Raw genomic sequence first — 18,160 nt, 5'->3', positions numbered from 1 at the left:
TCAGACTAGAATACCATACTGCCGTAGGATGCTAATGTTTGTTTCTTATGGTTTCACTTCCAAGGCCCCATGAAGGCCCATATATGTTGATAAATACAAATGCTTTCAACACTATTAATTTATACCACAACAAAGAGCACTATAGTTTGTGGTGATTTGTATTCTGCTTTAGCTGGATTGTCTTTACTGCACTGGGGGATTGCAAGTGTCATTCCTCCTAAACTGGCTATTACTTGACACATGATTTGAATAAGTGTATTGCTTTGCTGCTTGCTGGTGGATGGCATGAAACCACATAACTGGTGAATGACAGACATCGTTGGTAGATTATAACTCCCAATAAGGTGCACATTGAAGCTTTAGAATAAGTTAATATTGAATGTCTTATATATTTACACTGTTCAGAGCAAACGCTAGTCTAAAGTAATTTTATATTTCAGTTTTCTCCATGTACTGTATTTCTGCATGTTTACAATACAGTGAACAGCTTGTTTACAGTGACCTAAGACACTGTTTTGATATTGTCCCCAAGCGATCCTGTCTCTTGTCTTTGAAATGTCTGTTTTTACAATATCAAACTACATATCCGTTAATATTGTGTTTTTATATTGAGGAATAAACATTAGGTTTATGAAATTGTAACCTACTTATTTTTGTCTTAAGAACATCTATGACTTCTCAGGTTATGACTTCAAGGAACTCTCTGTTCTTCATTAAAATAAATATGTCAATCATATTAGCAATTCTTTTTTTACTCCGAATAGTAGCAGATCTATAACGTTAATTCAGATCTCTTGGAACGGGAAGATGTGCGGTTTATACACGTTTATAACTGTTTTATTGCATGTTTTAATAACAAAGTAACGATTATGTCCACCTGAGGGAGTTTAGATTTTAAATAAATTCTGCAACATATTTACCTTTCACATTTTTCTCTTCCTTATTTTGTATCAAACATCTCTATCCGCCTTGAAAATCCAGCCTTCTCCCTAACATCTGGGTTTGGTAGAAAAATACTCGATTATGGGCGAGCCTGTCCCAACTACTATTAGGGTATATTTAAGCACATGCCAAATGTGATCATATATAATCATAATTCAAAGACACCAAAAGTGAATACAAAACTGTATTGTAATTAAATCCATGTAATAATTAATTAGTAACTTAATGTAGCAGTTATATTTGATCTTAATCTATGGTTTAGTGAGCAATAATGAGTTTGAATCCCCTTGTTGAAAGTGGTACGTTCCATAAAGGGATAGCTACCCAGCCTTGCTCATCCAGGACAAAATAAGACCGTTCCTAATGTGTGGAGTGCCATGAGATTCAAGCGGTGAGTGCTCTGTTGGTTTACTTCGAGGATTTTGCGCAGAATTATAACTAATTAACAAATAATTATAGGCCTATATGGTAACCGCGGGAAAAAGAACTGCACGTGGTTGTGGATGTAACTGTTGCACTTTAAATACAGGTAGGTCCACGAGCCTGTGTTTTGTTACTGATCTCATTTTACGATGCTGCTGAAACATAGTGGCTAGCGTTTGAATCCGAAGCATGCTTTTTAAACCATGACTGGGCTTTATAAGACTTTTAAAACATCATGCAGTTTGTATACTGAAAGTGGCGATAACATATTCATAAGCAATAGTCAGTAGGACAGCATGCTTTAGTTGTATAATGCTTTTAGAAAGGATGCGTGAGGTCTTTGGCTGGATATGTAAGCAGCATAGTGTGATGCGAGGAGCTGCCGCCGCTCCTTTCAGAACAAAGCCAAAGGGGCGTTAAAAACATTAGTTATCTGATGGAAAAACAGATCCATTTGCCTTGTGATCATTTCATTTAACATGTGAACGCCCTGGTCCTCATACATAGTTCCTTTTTTTTTTTTTTTTACCAAACGAAACGTTAATTATATTCCTCCATGTGCATCTATCTGATAACATCATGGATATTTTCCTAGAGTTTATTAAACCAAAACACAGACAGTAGACTATCATGTAGGTTAATTGTCAACATTAACGTTTATCTTGGCAGATGAATGTTATCAAATTGACTAAAATAGTCTTCCAAGCAGGACCTAATGTTACCAATTGGATTACTCTGGCTGCTTCACGAACAGGGTGTATTCGGCTCCGGGTTGTTTTCACATATAGGCTACCGTCTGACACATCTGTAACAGCTCCGGTGAAATATCGTCACGTGACCTCACGTTTTTATCAGAAAAATATCCATATGAATTAGAAACATATTCCATTCTGTGAATAATTGTCATTTAATAGTATACCCATTGCTTGTGATGTCCTTCTCAATAATTAAGACAACGGATTTCTTCATAATGCAATTTCAAATCACGTAGCCTATTTCATCCCTATGGAGTATTGATGGTTTCATAAGGGAGGAAACTGCAGGTTTCCTATACACAATGTGTATATTCACAACAATGAAAATTATAGCCAAAGTTGGCAACAATGATGTTTAAATAATAGGTTAAAGGGAGATTGCATTTAACACAGGGTCAACACATGGGCAGCCCTGCACATGTGTCACAAAACATCTGTCTCTTGTCTGATGTCTGGTTGTCTTTTTTGTTATCATGGCAGCGTAATGCCCGTTTCCAGGTTAATCACGATAGTTAGAGATTATTAGGGAAATAAACTAATGTAGGGACCACCTTTCACCCTCACTTAACCCTCCCCCATATGAATGAGGGATTTAGCCAATCCCCACAGGTTAAAGCACTAACAGCTGCAGCTACAACATTCATGAATGGGAAAATTGGTGGTGAAAAAAAAGCTATGGAACCCCTAATACACTAAATTGCATACATCAAAACCTATTGTCTCAGCTATATCAGAGAGCAGATATGGCCAGCCAGGTCAGGCATGGGATCTTGAAATCACAGAAGCAAGATTCCACCCTGTATTTGTCATTGTATAAGCTTACAAAGGGGCATTAGAGTTTCATGATATCATTGGCTGAGTAAGTGTCCAGGCTTAGTTAGTCAGGGACAGTCATAGACATTGGTAATCACTGAGCAATAGATTCTGTCTACAAGCCGTTTCTCAGTTTTATGTCATTCTCTCCATTGTCTGCTGCCGCTCTGCCATGGAGGTAACACACTTAGCTTTTATCTTTAATGACATCTTTCTGTCATTTTTTTCTCGGCAGGTGATTTCTGTCCCCCTCTTCCCAAAGGTAATGGGGGAGGTTTTTAATGGATACACCCTCCAGACGAGGTTACATATGATAGGTTACATGTAGAGTAGAAACACATTGAACGACCAAATGTGTTATAGCCACACTCACAATTTAACCTTTATTGTTAAATAAAGGTTAAAACATGTTTTATTATAATGTGAACACCATGTGTTGAGGCTCATGCTCACAGTAAGCTTTATCTTGGCAATTCTAATGGATAAAGTAATGGTACCCATTCATTAATTGTCTGACCAAATACCAAAGCGAACATCCCAATGGGAACACTCTGGTTTTCCATACCACTATCTGTGGCTGTGCAATGGAATATCCATTCCATACCCATGTTGTACCTTAGCTCAATTTGTGGTACTGTTTAATAAGCTGTGTAATAAGCTAGTTTCCCTTAAGTTATGTGAGTGGTCTTTGGAGATCGGTTTGCAACGCCAGGAGAGTTGGTTCGATTCCCGGGAACACCCATACTCTTTTGGATAAAAGTGTCTGCTAAATGGCATATATTATTATTTATTAATTATGGACAACATTGGGCCAGTGTCTCAGCCAGGATGCCTGTTCTCATGTCTGGTGTAACAGTGGGAGAACAGAGGGAACTGCTGACCCTGGAATCATACAGAATGATAAACAGGACTAAAATAACAGGCAGAGGAAACAATCACATGACACTTAGACTTCCTCTTTCCTCCTCTGTGATGGACGTAGCACCATTGAGATAGAACCGTTCCAGAGCTTCACGGAAGCCAAAACCCAGAAAAGTCTGATTTAGATGTATTCATGTTGAATGTATGCCAAGGCTAGGTACAGACTCAGATCTAGTCTTTAGTTTGGGTGGGTGTTTTATCAATTCACCACATACTGTAAGTGCTAATGTACTTATTCTTAAAATAGATGCAAGCTCTATTCATCCCAAAACATTTACATTTTTACGGCAAAAATATAACTTAATTATGAAAGGAAACATCTTGGTGTTCATGCCCCATCTGCAGTAGTTTACTGTATGGAGTAAGAGGCAACATACCATTATGTGAACTAATGACAGTTGAGTCGGGGTGAGAGCCTTTGAAATGAAACTTTCAAATATTCTTGGTTTTGGTCATCTGTACCCATGAGTGGACAGAATCTTCAATAGGAAACAGAGCAATTCTTTTTTTTAATCAAGTGCTGTTGACCCTCATTAGAGAAGTACTGGTGACAAGAGAGTGGTGTTTTCAGAGTCCTTGATTAGGTGAAATGGTGATTGCCCTGATTGCTTCTTTGTGTTCACGTTTCACAGACACTCGACAGACTCTTTCCATTCCTAACGGTTTATCTAAAAACATGGCCCCCTCTCATCTCCTCTTTTAAAGGAGATTGTGTTTGATGACAGTCAGCAGCAACTAGTCAGTATTTGGGGGACCGAGTAGCGCAGTGGTCTAAGGCGTCACTACAGACCCGGGTTAGATCCCGGGCTGTATCAAAACCGGCCGCGATCGGGAGTCCCATAGGGCGGCCCAGCGCCGTCCGGGTTAAGGCAGGGTTTGGCCGGGGTAAGCCGTCATTGTAAAAAATAATTTGTTCTTACCTGACTAGCCTAGATAAATAAAGGTTAAATAAATAAAAACTTTTTTTAAAGGATTATTCTGATGTTCTCATCCCCTCCATCTTTCATTTGATCCAACTACACTAGCAGCTAGTTGTTAATGTACATAATGGTGTAATGGAGAAAGTGAGGAGTTGGGCTGAGGCTTGGAATTGCATAACCTGAATGTGCTTGTTAATTTTTTATTAAGTAATCAGAAGATTGCCAATTAATATTGGGTGTGTGATCTGTCCCGTAATGGTTTAGATGTCACGACCCAAACAAAGCCATTGGTAGGTATTGAGTAATAGCCTAGTGAAGCTATCGCTTATTACATATCGCATCACATACCCTAGGCTATCCTCCACACTAGTAAGTCTTCAACTAAACCTTATCTCTGTCAAATGAGCTTGCTCTTGGGTGGTTAGGGGTTGCACTATATACGCGTACATGGACACGCATGCACGCACACATACGCACACACACACACACACACACACACATACACATACACATACACATACACACTCCCTCTCTCTCTCTCTCTCTCTCTCTCTCTCTCTCTACTGTAAAGATTATTGAAAGAACTTGAGCCTGTAAAACCTGTAATTATTCCCACTGTTCGGGCAGGGAGGTCTTATTTCCCGCTGAGGTTTCAAATGTTATTTACAGTTGTTATTTAAGTCGATCATTAGAGTCTGCTTTTTTAATTCAGCTGCAGCACCATCTCTGCTTTAGAATTCTGAGATTCCAGGTCAACATTTTCTGCTGAGGAATTCAGCTTTTACTGGCACCAGTCAGTGCTCTTCTCTCTTCTGTGGTAATGAAATCATTGTGACTGCTGCTCAATAGTATTCCACAAGTCAGGAAATGTACTACAATACAGCATTGTATTGCAATGGGCAATGACTGGGGGGTTTGCGCTGAATTTAAAGGCGGCAAGTGTCCTCGCCTATTCTATTTCAGACCATTATGAGGGCTTTTTGGAGTCACAGACGTGTAAGGGAAGGGTGCACACGCCAGCTTCAGAGTTGCTGTTGCTCGGTTTACTTTTCCTATCAATCCCTCAGCATTTTCACAGCCGATTGAAACATTCTACCATTTGTTCTGAAATTTAAAACAGATTTATCAAACAGCGGCTGCTAATGAGAACGTGTTGCGTTGATCTTTGCAGCCGTAATGATTCTATCCATTTGAGGTATTCATGAAGCATATTTCATTGTCATGAGTGGATGAAAGAAAGAAAAGCATGGGGAAATCTCTCTTTTCACACCAGACTATCACTGTCATTCTTGTCCAAGTTTATCCATTTAGACCTGTGAGCACAACTGAGTCATTTTCTCAATAAGGGTAATCAGTTTTGATAAAAGTGCTATTTTGGCATGCATGCATTTGCGAAACAAAGGATTTGATATTCCCAACCGTTATTGAATGTGGCATAAAAATGCATTAAAGGAGAGTACTGCCAGTAAAACTAAACTATATAATAAAACAAAATAACCGATGAGATGGATGATTGGATTTGTGATGAGTTCCGTGTTTCCCTGCTCTCTCTGTGACTACTACGTGAAGACTCATAATCAGTGAGGTCAGAGACAACCTGACAAAGATACTTTTGTTATTACTGAAACTCACCAAACACTGTGGACACACTAAATGAGTTGACGGGCAGAATATCAAGCACCCCTCACGCAGAGAACAAGTAGTGCTTAGTAAGAGCTAGAGGTGTTGTCCATCTCTGTCTGTCTCTGACTGTCTGTCTCTGACTGACTGTCTCTGTCTGACTGTCTCTGTCTGACTTTCTCTGTCTGTCTGTCTCTGTTTGTTTGTCTCTGTCTGACTGTCTCTGTCTGACTGTCTCTGTCTGACTGTCTCTGTCTGACTGTCTCTGTCTGTCTGTCTCTGTTTGTTTGTCTCTGTTTGTTTGTCTCTGTCTGACTGTCTCTGTCTGTCTGTCTCTGTCTGACTGTCTCTGTCTGACTGTCTCTGACTGACTGTCTCGGTCTGACTGTCTCTGTCTGACTGTCTCTGTCTGTCTGTCTCTGTTTGTTTGTCTCTGTTTGTTTGTCTCTGTCTGACTGTCTCTGTCTGACTTTCTCTGTCTGGCTGTCTCTGTCTGACTGTCTCTGTCTGACTGTCTCTGTCTGTCTCTGTCTGTCTGTCTGTCTCTGTCTGACTGTCTCTGTCTGACTTTCTCTGTCTGTCTGTCTGTCTCTGTTTGTTTGTCTCTGTCTGACTGTCTCTGTCTGACTTTCTCTGTCTGTCTGTCTCTGTCTGTCTGTCTCTGTCTGACTTTGTCTGTCTGTCTGTCTCTGTCTGTCTGTCTGTCTCTGTCTGACTTTCTCTGTCTGTCTGTCTCTGTCTGTCTGTCTCTGTCTGACTTTCTCTGTCTGACTTTCTCTGTCAGTCTGTCTCTGTTTGTTTGTCTCTGTCTGACTTTCTCTGTCTGACTTTCTCTGCCTGACTTTCTCTGTCTGTCTGTCTCTGTTTGTTTGTCTCTGTCTGACTGTCTCTGTCTGACTTTCTCTGTCTGTCTGTCTCTGTTTGTTTGTCTCTGTCTGACTGTCTCTGTCTGACTGTCTCTGTCTGTCTGTCTCTGTTGACTGTCCCTGTCTGTCTGTCTCTGTTTGTCTGTCTCTGTCTGACTGTCTCTGTCTGTCTCTGTCTGACTGTCTCTGTTTGTCTGTCTCTGTCTGACTGTCTCTGTCTCTGTCTGTCTGTCTCTGTATGTCTCTGTTTGCCTGTCTCTGTCTGACTGTCTCTGTCTGTCTCTGTCTGTCTCTGTCTGTCTGTCTCTATCTGTCTCTGTCTGTCTGTCTCTGTCTGACTGTCTCTGTCTGTCTGTCTCTGTCTGACTGTCTCTGTCTGTCTCTGTTTGTCTGTCTCTGACTGTCTCTGTCTGTCTGTCTGTCTGTCTGTCTGTCTGTCTGTCTGTCTGTCTGTCTGTCTGTCTGTCTGTCTGTGTGCTGCTAATACCTGAAACCCCAAACTGCTGAAACGTGTCAGATGATTAAAGGCCCATTCTTCCTGTGTTCCTACTTCCTATCCCAGCCCTAGCCCAGGCTGTTGTAGTGCCATAAGGTCATTTTCCTATCCCAGCCCTAGCCCAGGCTGTTGTAGTGCCATAAGGTCATTTTCCTATCCCAGCCCCAGCCCTTGTTGAAAAAGTGAACCATCTCGGGCACCGAGTCCATCACAAGGTCACCATACATGTTCATGACCTGGTCATTGAGCCAGTTCTGTCCGTACAGCGTGCTGAGATCATCCATGGTGAGGACATGACGCTTGTAGTTGACGCAGAAAATCCCAGCCCTTATTATATAGTTTAGTTTTACTGGCAGTACTCTCCTTTAATGCATTTTTATGCCACATTCAATAACTTAAAAGTTTAAAATAAGTCAATACATGATGTGTCCTCCATAAATTACATTGCTCTTTTCAGAGCGCCCCACAGACACCATAATCAAGTCATAAGTTAACCTATAGCATTCATTCTCCCCTTTGAGAACACAACTCTCTGAGACATGCACACAGACACACACTTTCTCTCTCTTATCACAGTATGGAAGAGCAACGGCTGTTGTAGTGCCATAAGGTCATCTTTCATTCCAGAAGCTCTGACCAGTGGGTGGGTGGGAGGGGGGGAGGACCATGAGCAGTGGAGCGATGTCTGACCCACTGACCACTATAGCATTATCCTGTGGTCTGTTACTAATATATCGCAGCGCATCATAATTGTCCCTGTTTGTTTGTATATCTTCTGTTGTTGTCATGTTCTCTTTTCCTAGTAGCAATACTTCCTAATTAACAAATGTGCTCGGGATTAGTGTTGGTGATGGCTATAAAGGTTTATTAGCAATCCATTGAGTGAAGGTAGTGGGACAGACAAGCCTTGGCACCAGCCCTACAATCAATACACTCCCCCAAACCTCCCTCACACACACAGCTGTGTCAGTGGCTGACTTGCACATTTAGTCATTAATATCTCAAAATCGACTACAGTCAGGAGTTGGTGGTGGGGGGAGGGGGACACTGAAAAGTGATGAAATTGAATGAGATTTTTCTCCATCTACTTTGAGGGGACACTACTTACTCATGTATTCAATACTGCAATCCATCCTAACCAACATATCTTTTTCATTTCAGACATGAACCACTGAACTGAGACAGACAAAGGACTGCAATAAGCTCACGTGACGAGCTCTATTCTCCCACCACCAAAAGATCTCCACCATGACACCCAAATGGCTGGTGGTATTTGTCCTTTTTCTACACTCTGGGACTACCAATACATTCCCCATGGCCCCGACCAAGCTCCCCCCTGAGACAGGCACCTACAGGGTCACAGACACCAGCCTGACTCATCTCACAGTGCACAGCCGGACGGGAGAGGTCTATGTGGGAGCAGTGAACCGCGTCTTCAAGCTGTCTGCCAACCTAACAGAGCTGCGTTCACACATGACTGGCCCCGTGGATGACAACGCCAAATGTTACCCCCCTCCCAGCGTCCGAGCCTGTGCACACAAACTGGAGTCCTCTGACAACGTCAACAAGTTGCTGCTGGTTGACTACGCTGGCAACCGCCTGGTAGCATGTGGAAGCATCTGGCAGGGTGTGTGTCAGTTCCTGCGACTGGAGGACCTCTTCAAGCTGGGAGAGCCCCATCACCGCAAGGAGCACTACCTCTCTGGAGCCAGGGAGGCTGACGGCATGGCAGGAGTGGTGGTTGACAGTACAGAAGGGAAGTGGAAGAATGAGAAGAAGGGGGGCAGCCGGCTGTTCATTGGGGCAGCCATAGATGGCAAGTCAGAGTATTTCCCTACCCTGTCCAGCCGTAAACTGGTCACTGATGAAGAGAGTGTTAACATGTTCAGTCTGGTCTACCAGGACGAGTTTGTGTCATCACAAATCAAGATACCCTCCGATACCCTGTCCCTCTACCCGGCGTTTGACATCTACTACGTGTATGGATTCTCCAGCCGTACCTACATCTATTTCCTGACGTTGCAGCTGGACACACAGCTCACCCAGATGGATGCCACCGGTGAAAAGTTCTTCACCTCCAAGATAGTGCGGATGTGTTCCAACGACACCGAGTTCTATTCTTACGTGGAGTTCCCCCTGGGCTGCACCAAGGATGGGGTGGAGTACCGGCTGGTTCAGTCCGCCTACAAGCACCGTCCAGGTCGGATGCTGGCCCAGGCCTTGGGGCTGTCTGAGGACGAGGATGTGCTGTTTGTCGTGTTCTCCCAGGGCCAGAAGAACCGGGCCAACCCGCCTCGGGAAACAGTCCTGTGTCTCTTTACCCTGCATCAGATCAACCTGGCTATGAGGGAGAGGATCAAGTCATGTTACCGTGGGGAGGGCAAGCTGTCCCTGCCCTGGCTGCTCAACAAGGAGCTCCCCTGCATCAACACGGTGAGTCATCACCATTTCATTTCAGTAGTTCCGCTCAAATCAAGTACTTCTATCCTGCCTCAGGCCCCAGCCCCAGAGCAGGCAATATTCTGCTGGGTTTACATTCATATTTCATCCATACCTCATTAACTTCAATAGCCCAAATTCTCCATGAATATATTGAAACATTTAACAGGCTTGCAAACACGTTCTAGGCATAGGATATCTTATCCAGTCTCCACCTTATGATGCTTTATGAAAAAAAAACTAGCAGGGTGGTATTTTTACATCCAGAATCATATTTCGAGTGACTATACAACATGAAAAGTCACAGCTGATCTATACTATGTTTGATAAAATGGAAGAATTTCTATTCCAGTAAACGTTATCCGGGATTAACCGTAAGACAGAGCAGGTTTATCTCCTATGAAGCTGACTCCAGTCATATCACTGTACTGTAGTATTGTGAGGCAACTCATGAAACATACAGTTAAGTAGTGATCCATCTAAATACTGTGCAGCAGGCAGGGTATTTAAACGGATGCATCTTATAAGGGCACCTCTCTCAAGGATTTAAATCAAGAACAGTTGAAGAGCTGCTGCCAAAACTGTACTTATACGATGTTCTGTCAAGGCCTGTGCAGAAAGTTACATTTTCCTCCCTCCTTGTGCCCTAATGGCTGATGGCACCCTGTTAGTTTATGGGTCAGAGCTGGGCGGATGGAGAGGAGAACTACGAGTATCAGTAGCTGACCTGGATCCTTTAAGGAAGCGGGGGCTTGTTTTTTTATTAGGAGTAACAGGGCTCCCTGTAGCTGATGCAAATCTGCTCTTGATGATGGCCTGGTTCATGGACATCATTAGCCTCTTCTCATGCGCAGCAATAGCCCTTGCCCACATAATGAGAGTGTGCATGCCAGACTCTGGACCGGCCTTGTTAGATATAGTTATCCTTCATAAAGGCTCAACAACAATAATCGTTTGTTCCTCTGACACCGGCCTTGTTAGATATAGTTATCCTTCATAAAGGCTCAACAACAATAATCGTTTGTTCCTCTGACACCGGCCTTGTTAGATATAGTTATCCTTCATAAAGGCTCAACAACAATAATCGTTTGTTCCTCTGACACCGGCATGTTTTTAGTTGATTCAGATTTTTTTTTAAATCTCTATACATGCCAAGAATACACCGGTGCTTTTTATTACATTTCTTATCTTAGTAATTGATTACATGTTCATGTTTCTTTATGTATGTTAGAGGTGTAGTGAAACTCAATTCTATTAGCGTTTTGTGTATTCCAGGCCCTAAGTGATTAAATAGGCTACATTTGATCCAAAACCTTGATACATTCTGAACATTGTCCCCTTCTTGTTTTGTTTTACAGCCAAAGCAGATTGGTGATGACTTCTGTGGGCTGGTGTTGAACCAACCTCTTGGGGGTCTGCGGGTGATAGAAGGGACCCCTCTCTATGACGACGGCGTGGACGGTATGGGAGCGGTAACAGCCTACACCTATGGAGATCACTCAGTGGTGTTTGTGGGAACCCGAAGTGGACGCCTCAAAAAGGTAAGGGAGACATTCTGATTCTTTCTGTTCAAATGGGGCGATCAATTATTCCCTGGCAGCTGTGTTACAGTTCTCTACATGAAGCCATACCAGGTGAAGGCCTGGGGGAAACCCTGGTGTTGTAGGCAGAGATGGGATTTCACCGAACACCAACCGCTTTGTCCGATTTCTTTTGCGCTGTGATTCAATATTTGTAGAACATTGCATGATACAGTACAGAATGCTTTTTCGGTCAAAAGCAGGATTGAATATTCCATGATATTTCTAGTGGAAGCCATGGGGGTCTTTTCTCAGTTGACTCTATAAAAGATTTATGAAAATAAATGATATTTCTCTGGTTTGGAACTTTTTGTTGTGTAGATATGGCCTTTCTGACTTGAGTTGGCGGTAGAATATGCTCAGCCTCCATCTTATTCTGAATGGATTTATTTTCGGTTGCTGCTCTGCTGGGAGTTGACACAATGTTATCATCGCGGCTCAGTCATTTACAATAGATGAAGAACTTCAGCAGTCAGTCATTTACAATAGATGAAGAACTTCAGCAGTCAGTCATTCTGGGTTGAAATGCTGCGTTACTTTATATTCAGTGGAAGCTTGTTTCCTCAAAAAGGATGTTTAAAATCCACATGTATTTATTTTAGGATACCACTGACCTGGTTGCACTTCATTTCTGATAAAATAACATCAGAGGTCTTATGACATCCACTCTATAGAAACGTTCACTTCTTATTACTCTGTTGAATTCATTGTAGTTCAACATGTTATGCATTATAGCCTTTTTGATTTATATACAGTACCAGTCAAAAGTTTGGACACACCTACTCATTCAAGGGTTTTTCTTTATTTTTACTATTTTCTACATTGTAGAATAATAGTGAAGACATCAAAACTATGAAATAACACATGAATCATGTAGTAACCAAAAAAGTGTTAAAACAAATCAAAATATATATATTTTTGGGGATACTTCATAGTAGCCACCCTTTGCCTTGGATGACAGCTTTGCACACTCTTAGCATACTCTCAACTACATGATTCCATATGTGTTATTTCATAGCTTTGATGTCTTCAGTATTATTCTACAATGTAGAAAATAGTAAAAATAAAGAAAAACCCTTAAATGAGTAGGTGTGTCCAAACTTGATATTTTTCATCACACCACCTCATGTGGATCTGTGTTTTCCATCCAGTGTGTGAACCTCAGACTGGCGTGGGGACAGAGTTGTAGTAGAGTACACAGTAATAGGTCTTTAGTTATAAGCACTAACCAATGACTTCTAGGATTCATTTAAAGACTATAATGATTTTGTCCTTTCATAACTGTGTGACATTGAAAAGTAAAAACAGTTACTGGAATACCATCTAGAAGGACTTGGAACGCCATCTAGAATTTTGGACATTCTGACATAATGATAACCCCACTGAATGTGGCGATGCCTGGAGAGGGATACATTTGATGCTATTTCAGTCACTCTCCATTGGTTTTGTGGACAGGAGAACGTAGTTTGGCGCCCTAGCAGAGAGAATCATGGTCTACTCCCACAATGTTCTATGAAAAGAAAAACAGCCCATGACTCACCCTGCCCTCTGTGCCCACTGTTTACAACAATAACATTATACCAAATGGGTCTGCTGAGAATTGATGCCCTTACTTTCCTACTCAGCCAACTCCAAAATATCATCCCTCCTCTAGTGTTCTGTTAAGAGTCAAACTAGTGTGTGCTATTGCCTATCTTTAACTATCAAGTCATTTAGTCTACTTGCTCTGCCTTTGAAATAAAAGCCTGAGATTGGATGAGAATACATTTTTATTGTACTGGAATCAATAATCATTCTCTTATAAATGCCTCAGTCCCTGGTCCTTGTATATGTTAAATGGGTGGTCTGTCCCAGTTAACCATTTCTTTTGAGAGAAATTCCATGAGATGTTGGACTGACTTAGCTACTTTTCACTTGACACAGTGATTATAATGCTTGGGACAGAAATGAATTACACCCCAGTTCTGTGTTCTTACCATCCTATTCCCAGAGCAGAACGTAAACTGTGCTCACATACACACTGAAAAGCATGGGTTTAGTTAGAAAGTCTTCTCCTTGGAGAGTAGTGTCGTGTTTTGTTTTCTATTCCGATTATTTATGAGGTCCCCTGTTGATACGTGTATCAATATGTTCCCTGGGTCACAAGGCTATGTCTACAAGCCAAGTTTGGAGTATTTAGCCCATACTGATGACAGTATATGTCAAGATGATTCAGTACCTAATATGTTTAAATGATCTGCGTTGATAATACAGAGAGATATTTAGGATCATCCCAACTGCGCATTTTCCCATCTCAAGTCAAGATGCTGCCCCCCCCCCCCACACACACACACATACATTCACTTGTCTGATATATAGATCATCGTCATGAATTCATTAGGTGTATTAAAAACTGTAATTTGCATTATTTACTAACACAGTTGGAGGGATTGGGGTTTATTTAATTGGTGAGTGGATTATGTGGTTGTGGTGCATGGATTATTGTGAAAGAAGAAGCAGGAGACTGCAGAGGCCAAGCCCTGACAGGGAAGTCAAACATTCACACAATCTAAAAGGGGCTTATTCCCACCAGCCACTGGCTGCTTTGTTGTTAAACTCAATCTCAATAGAAACCCAATAGATTACAGTTACACTTAACAGAAAGTGGATATTGCACACGTTTCATCCTGTGAGTGTTATGTTTGTAATGTTGTCCGGTGAAATGCTGCTCTGAGGGATAGCTTGTTGTGGCCCAGTGTGGAGTATTAGACTACCTGCCATAATAAGGAGCTAGAGAATGCAGGAGGAGGCTATATAATCGCACCATATCTCCTCTCAGAATGGCTTGTTTGTTTTGGCAAGAGATCAGAGAATACAAGCCGCTTTCTGGAGCCATGCGGAAATTACCCATGAGCCCCTAGTATTTCCTGTCCCCTACCAATGGCTTTCACAGTGGCATATGTAGGAGAGAGGAACCAGCGTTAGGTCTAACTGAGAATATGAAAAGAATAATAATTTTAAGTGGTGAAAACGGAGCTGAGCGCTGCTTTGAATTAGTATTGATCAATTAGTATTGATTTCTGAGATGATACATTGAGGCAAACACAAAGGGACATCGTAATTATAAGGTTATAATTATGAGTGAAAGATGATTGCATCTGATTTCGCACCTGCACTCTTGTGCAGGTAATGAACAGCTGCGTCCTTGTTTGGGATTCTGTTCATTCTATTACACACTATTGTGACACCGAGCAAGATGCATTCAGCTGAAACAACGGTAATGTAATCAACGGTTTTCAAAAAGCATTGAAATGTAGATAGTACAGTGGCGTTAATAAAGCAGTGGTTGGTTGGTGTCCTGCACCTCCCCATCACCACTGTGGAGGAGTCTACAGTGAGACATCTATTAGTGCTGAAATAGGAAAAGGCCTTTCTGGATCACATAATCTGACTCAGCAACAGGCTGTGTATTAGACCAAGGTTGTCAGGTGTATTTTATTGCTTGTGCTGGTGTGGTGCCACTGCTGATGTTATTGTGTGTGTGTGTGTGTGTGTGTGTGTGTGCGTGCGTGCGTGCGTGCGTGCGTGCGTGTGTGTGTGTGTGTGTGTGTGTGTATCTGTGTGTGCATGTGCGAGCGTGTGTGAGTGTGTATCCGAGTGTGTGTGTGTGTGTGCATAAACTGTTCTGTTTTTTGATTGCTAGCCACCTTATCTCGTCTTCCAAAGGGAACTCATGCAAATCAAGTTTCCAAGACAGTTTTTGATATTGAATAATTTTAATAATTTGTTTTAATATTAAAGCAATGGTTTGTTTTGTTGTTGGCTCTTCATAATACTGGAAATATTTAATAGCTGGGACTCAATAATAAATACTGCCATAAGCTAAGAATATATCGAATATATTATTAAGATTCAACATTTTACTGTAGTGGCAATCCATAGCACAGTAGTGATGGGGGGGAAAATCTATACATTTACATATCGCAATATTATTTTGGCCGACATTATCTTGATACTTTGACTCCAAGTAACGATTTGTAAAAATAAAAAAAATAAAAAAATAAAATAAAAAAAAAGATGAGGAAGAATTTTACATAGATATCATATCGGTACCTAAGTATCATGATAATATTGTATCGTGAGGTCCCTACCATCTCCCACCCATATAGGACAGTCAGTAAGATCTGACCATCCTATAGGTTACCCCCCCTAACAGTTTATATGTACAGCAGTAGACAAGCTGTACAGGTCAGGTGTTACCTGTATGACATGGTCTGCACCCCCGTGTGTGTGTAACCTTTATTTAACTAGGCAAGTCAATGTCTCCTGTTCTGTTTTCCCTGCATCTGTCCTGAGTGGCGTCAGCCTCAAATTGGAATGGAAGCTAATTCAGCAGTATAAATCAGTGTTGGGTGGATGGGCTGTGAAGCAGGCCAGGGCCCAGATTTACGAGCCGTCCCAGCCCACGGCAGGTTTGATCGCGGGGAAATCTGTTTGCCATAAATCCCCCGGTCCAGAACAAGGCTGAGTGATGTTGGGTCTGGAGAGCAGGGGCCATTGTTCTCCATGTGGTGTTGCTGCTGGAATGTTGCTGCTGGATTGTTGCTGCTGGAGTGTTGATGCTGGACTGTTGATGCTGGAATGTTGCTGCTGGAATGTTGATGCTGGAATGTTGATGCTGGAGGGTTGCTGCTGGAGTGTTGCTGCTGGAATGTTGCTGCTGGAATGTTGCTGCTGGAGTGTTGCTGCTGGAGTGTTGATGCTGGAATGTTGCTGCTGGAGTGTTGATGCTGGAATGTTGCTGCTGGAGTGTTGATGCTGGAATGTTGCTGCTGGAGTGTTGCTGCTGGAGTGTTGATGCTGGAGTGTTGATGCTGGAATGTTGCTGCTGGAATGTTGATGCTGGAGGGTTGCTGCTGGAGTGTTGCTGCTGGAATGTTGCTGCTGGAATGTTGATGCTGGAGTGTTGCTGCTGGAGTGTTGATGCTGGAGTGTTGCTGCTGGAGTGTTGATGCTGGACTGTTGATGCTGGAATGTTTCTGCTGGAGTGTTGCTGCTGGAATGTTGATGCTGGAGTGCTGATGCTGGAGTGTTGATGCGCGAGTGTTGATGCTGGAGTGTTGCTGCTCGAGTGTTGATGCTGGAGTGTTGCTGCTGGATTGTTGATGCTCGAGTGTTGATGCTGGAGTGTTGATGCTGGAGTGTTGCTGCTGGATTGTTGCTGCTCGAGTGTTGATGCTGGAGTGTTGCTGCTGGAGTGTTGCTGCTGGAATGTTGCTGCTGGAATGTTGCTGCTGGAATGTTGATGCTGGAGTGTTGATGCTGGCGTGTTGATGCTGGAGTGTTGCTGCTGGAGTGTTGATGCTGGAGGTTTGCTGCTGGAGTGTTGCTGCTGGAATGTTGCTGCTGGAGTGTTGCTGCTGGAATGTTGATGCTGGAGTGTTGATGCGCGAGTGTTGATGCGCGAGTGTTGATGCTGGAGTGTTGCTGCTCGAGTGTTGATGCTGGAGTGTTGCTGCTGGAATGTTGATGCTCGAGTGTTGATGCTGGAGTGTTGATGCTGGAGTGTTGCTGCTGGATTGTTGCTGCTGGAGTGTTGATGCTGGAGTGTTGCTGCTGGAATGTTGCTGCTGGAGTGTTGATGCTGGAGTGTTGATGCTGGAGTGTTGATGCTGGAATGTTGATGCTGGAGTTTTGCTGCTGGAATGTTGATGCTGGAATGTTGATGCTGGAATGTTGCTGCTGAAATGTTGATGCTGGAATGTTGATGCTGGAGTGTTGATGCTGGAGTGTTGCTGCTGGAATGTTGCTGCTGGAATGTTGATGCTGGAGTGTTGCTGCTGGAGTGTTGCTGCTGGAATGTTTATGCTGGAATGTTGATGCTGGAGTGTTGATGCTGGAGTGTTGCTGCTGGAGTGTTGCTGCTGGAATGTTTATGCTGGAATGTTGATGCTGGAGTGTTGATGCTGGAATGTTGATGCTGGAGTGTTGCTGCTAGAATGTTGATGCTGGAGAGTTGATGCTGGAGTGTTGCTGCTGGAATGTTGATGCTGGAGTGTTGATGCTGGAGTGTTGATGCTGGAGTGTCCACTCACATGTAAGGGAGAGTTCTGAAGAGCTTTTGCTACAATATCTCTATCAGATCATTGTTGTGTGGAAGTGTGCCAAGTGTGTTATATTTCTATGGCATACATATTAGATTTCTTGTGGCTTTTGATTCTGTTTGGAAGGTGTTCTTATGGTGAAGAAAGAATTCCTGCACTTGTGCTGCTTTTCATTGACATTTTCAAGGTTGTCGAGCAATTCAAGCATTGTCTCACAAAACATACGGTTGGTGATTGATAGAAATTGCTAAGCAATCAGCCTTTCCAAGGGTCAAGGGATCAAGTGAATTTCTGACAGGTTT

At 42.5% G+C, this 18,160-nt stretch overlaps 1 protein-coding gene across 1 annotated transcript in view; it reads left to right on the top strand.

Moving 5' to 3' along the window:
* The first annotated feature begins 1,306 nt into the window (after positions 1-1,306).
* The window catches only part of LOC120061418 (plexin A3-like), a 169,897-nt gene continuing 153,043 nt past the window's right edge, over positions 1,307-18,160 (top strand). The window contains exons 1-3 of the mRNA XM_039011213.1: positions 1,307-1,471; positions 8,918-10,189; positions 11,554-11,736. Of these exons, the coding sequence (XP_038867141.1) occupies positions 9,005-10,189; positions 11,554-11,736 (1,368 nt within the window). The 5' untranslated portion in view covers positions 1,307-1,471; positions 8,918-9,004. The remainder of the gene's footprint in view (positions 1,472-8,917; positions 10,190-11,553; positions 11,737-18,160) is intronic.

Source organism: Salvelinus namaycush, chromosome 16, assembly GCF_016432855.1.
Source record: "Salvelinus namaycush isolate Seneca chromosome 16, SaNama_1.0, whole genome shotgun sequence".
Lineage (NCBI taxonomy): Eukaryota > Metazoa > Chordata > Actinopteri > Salmoniformes > Salmonidae > Salvelinus > Salvelinus namaycush.
Note: the sequence above shows the minus strand (reverse complement) of the source record. Positions and strands in the feature narration are given on the sequence as shown.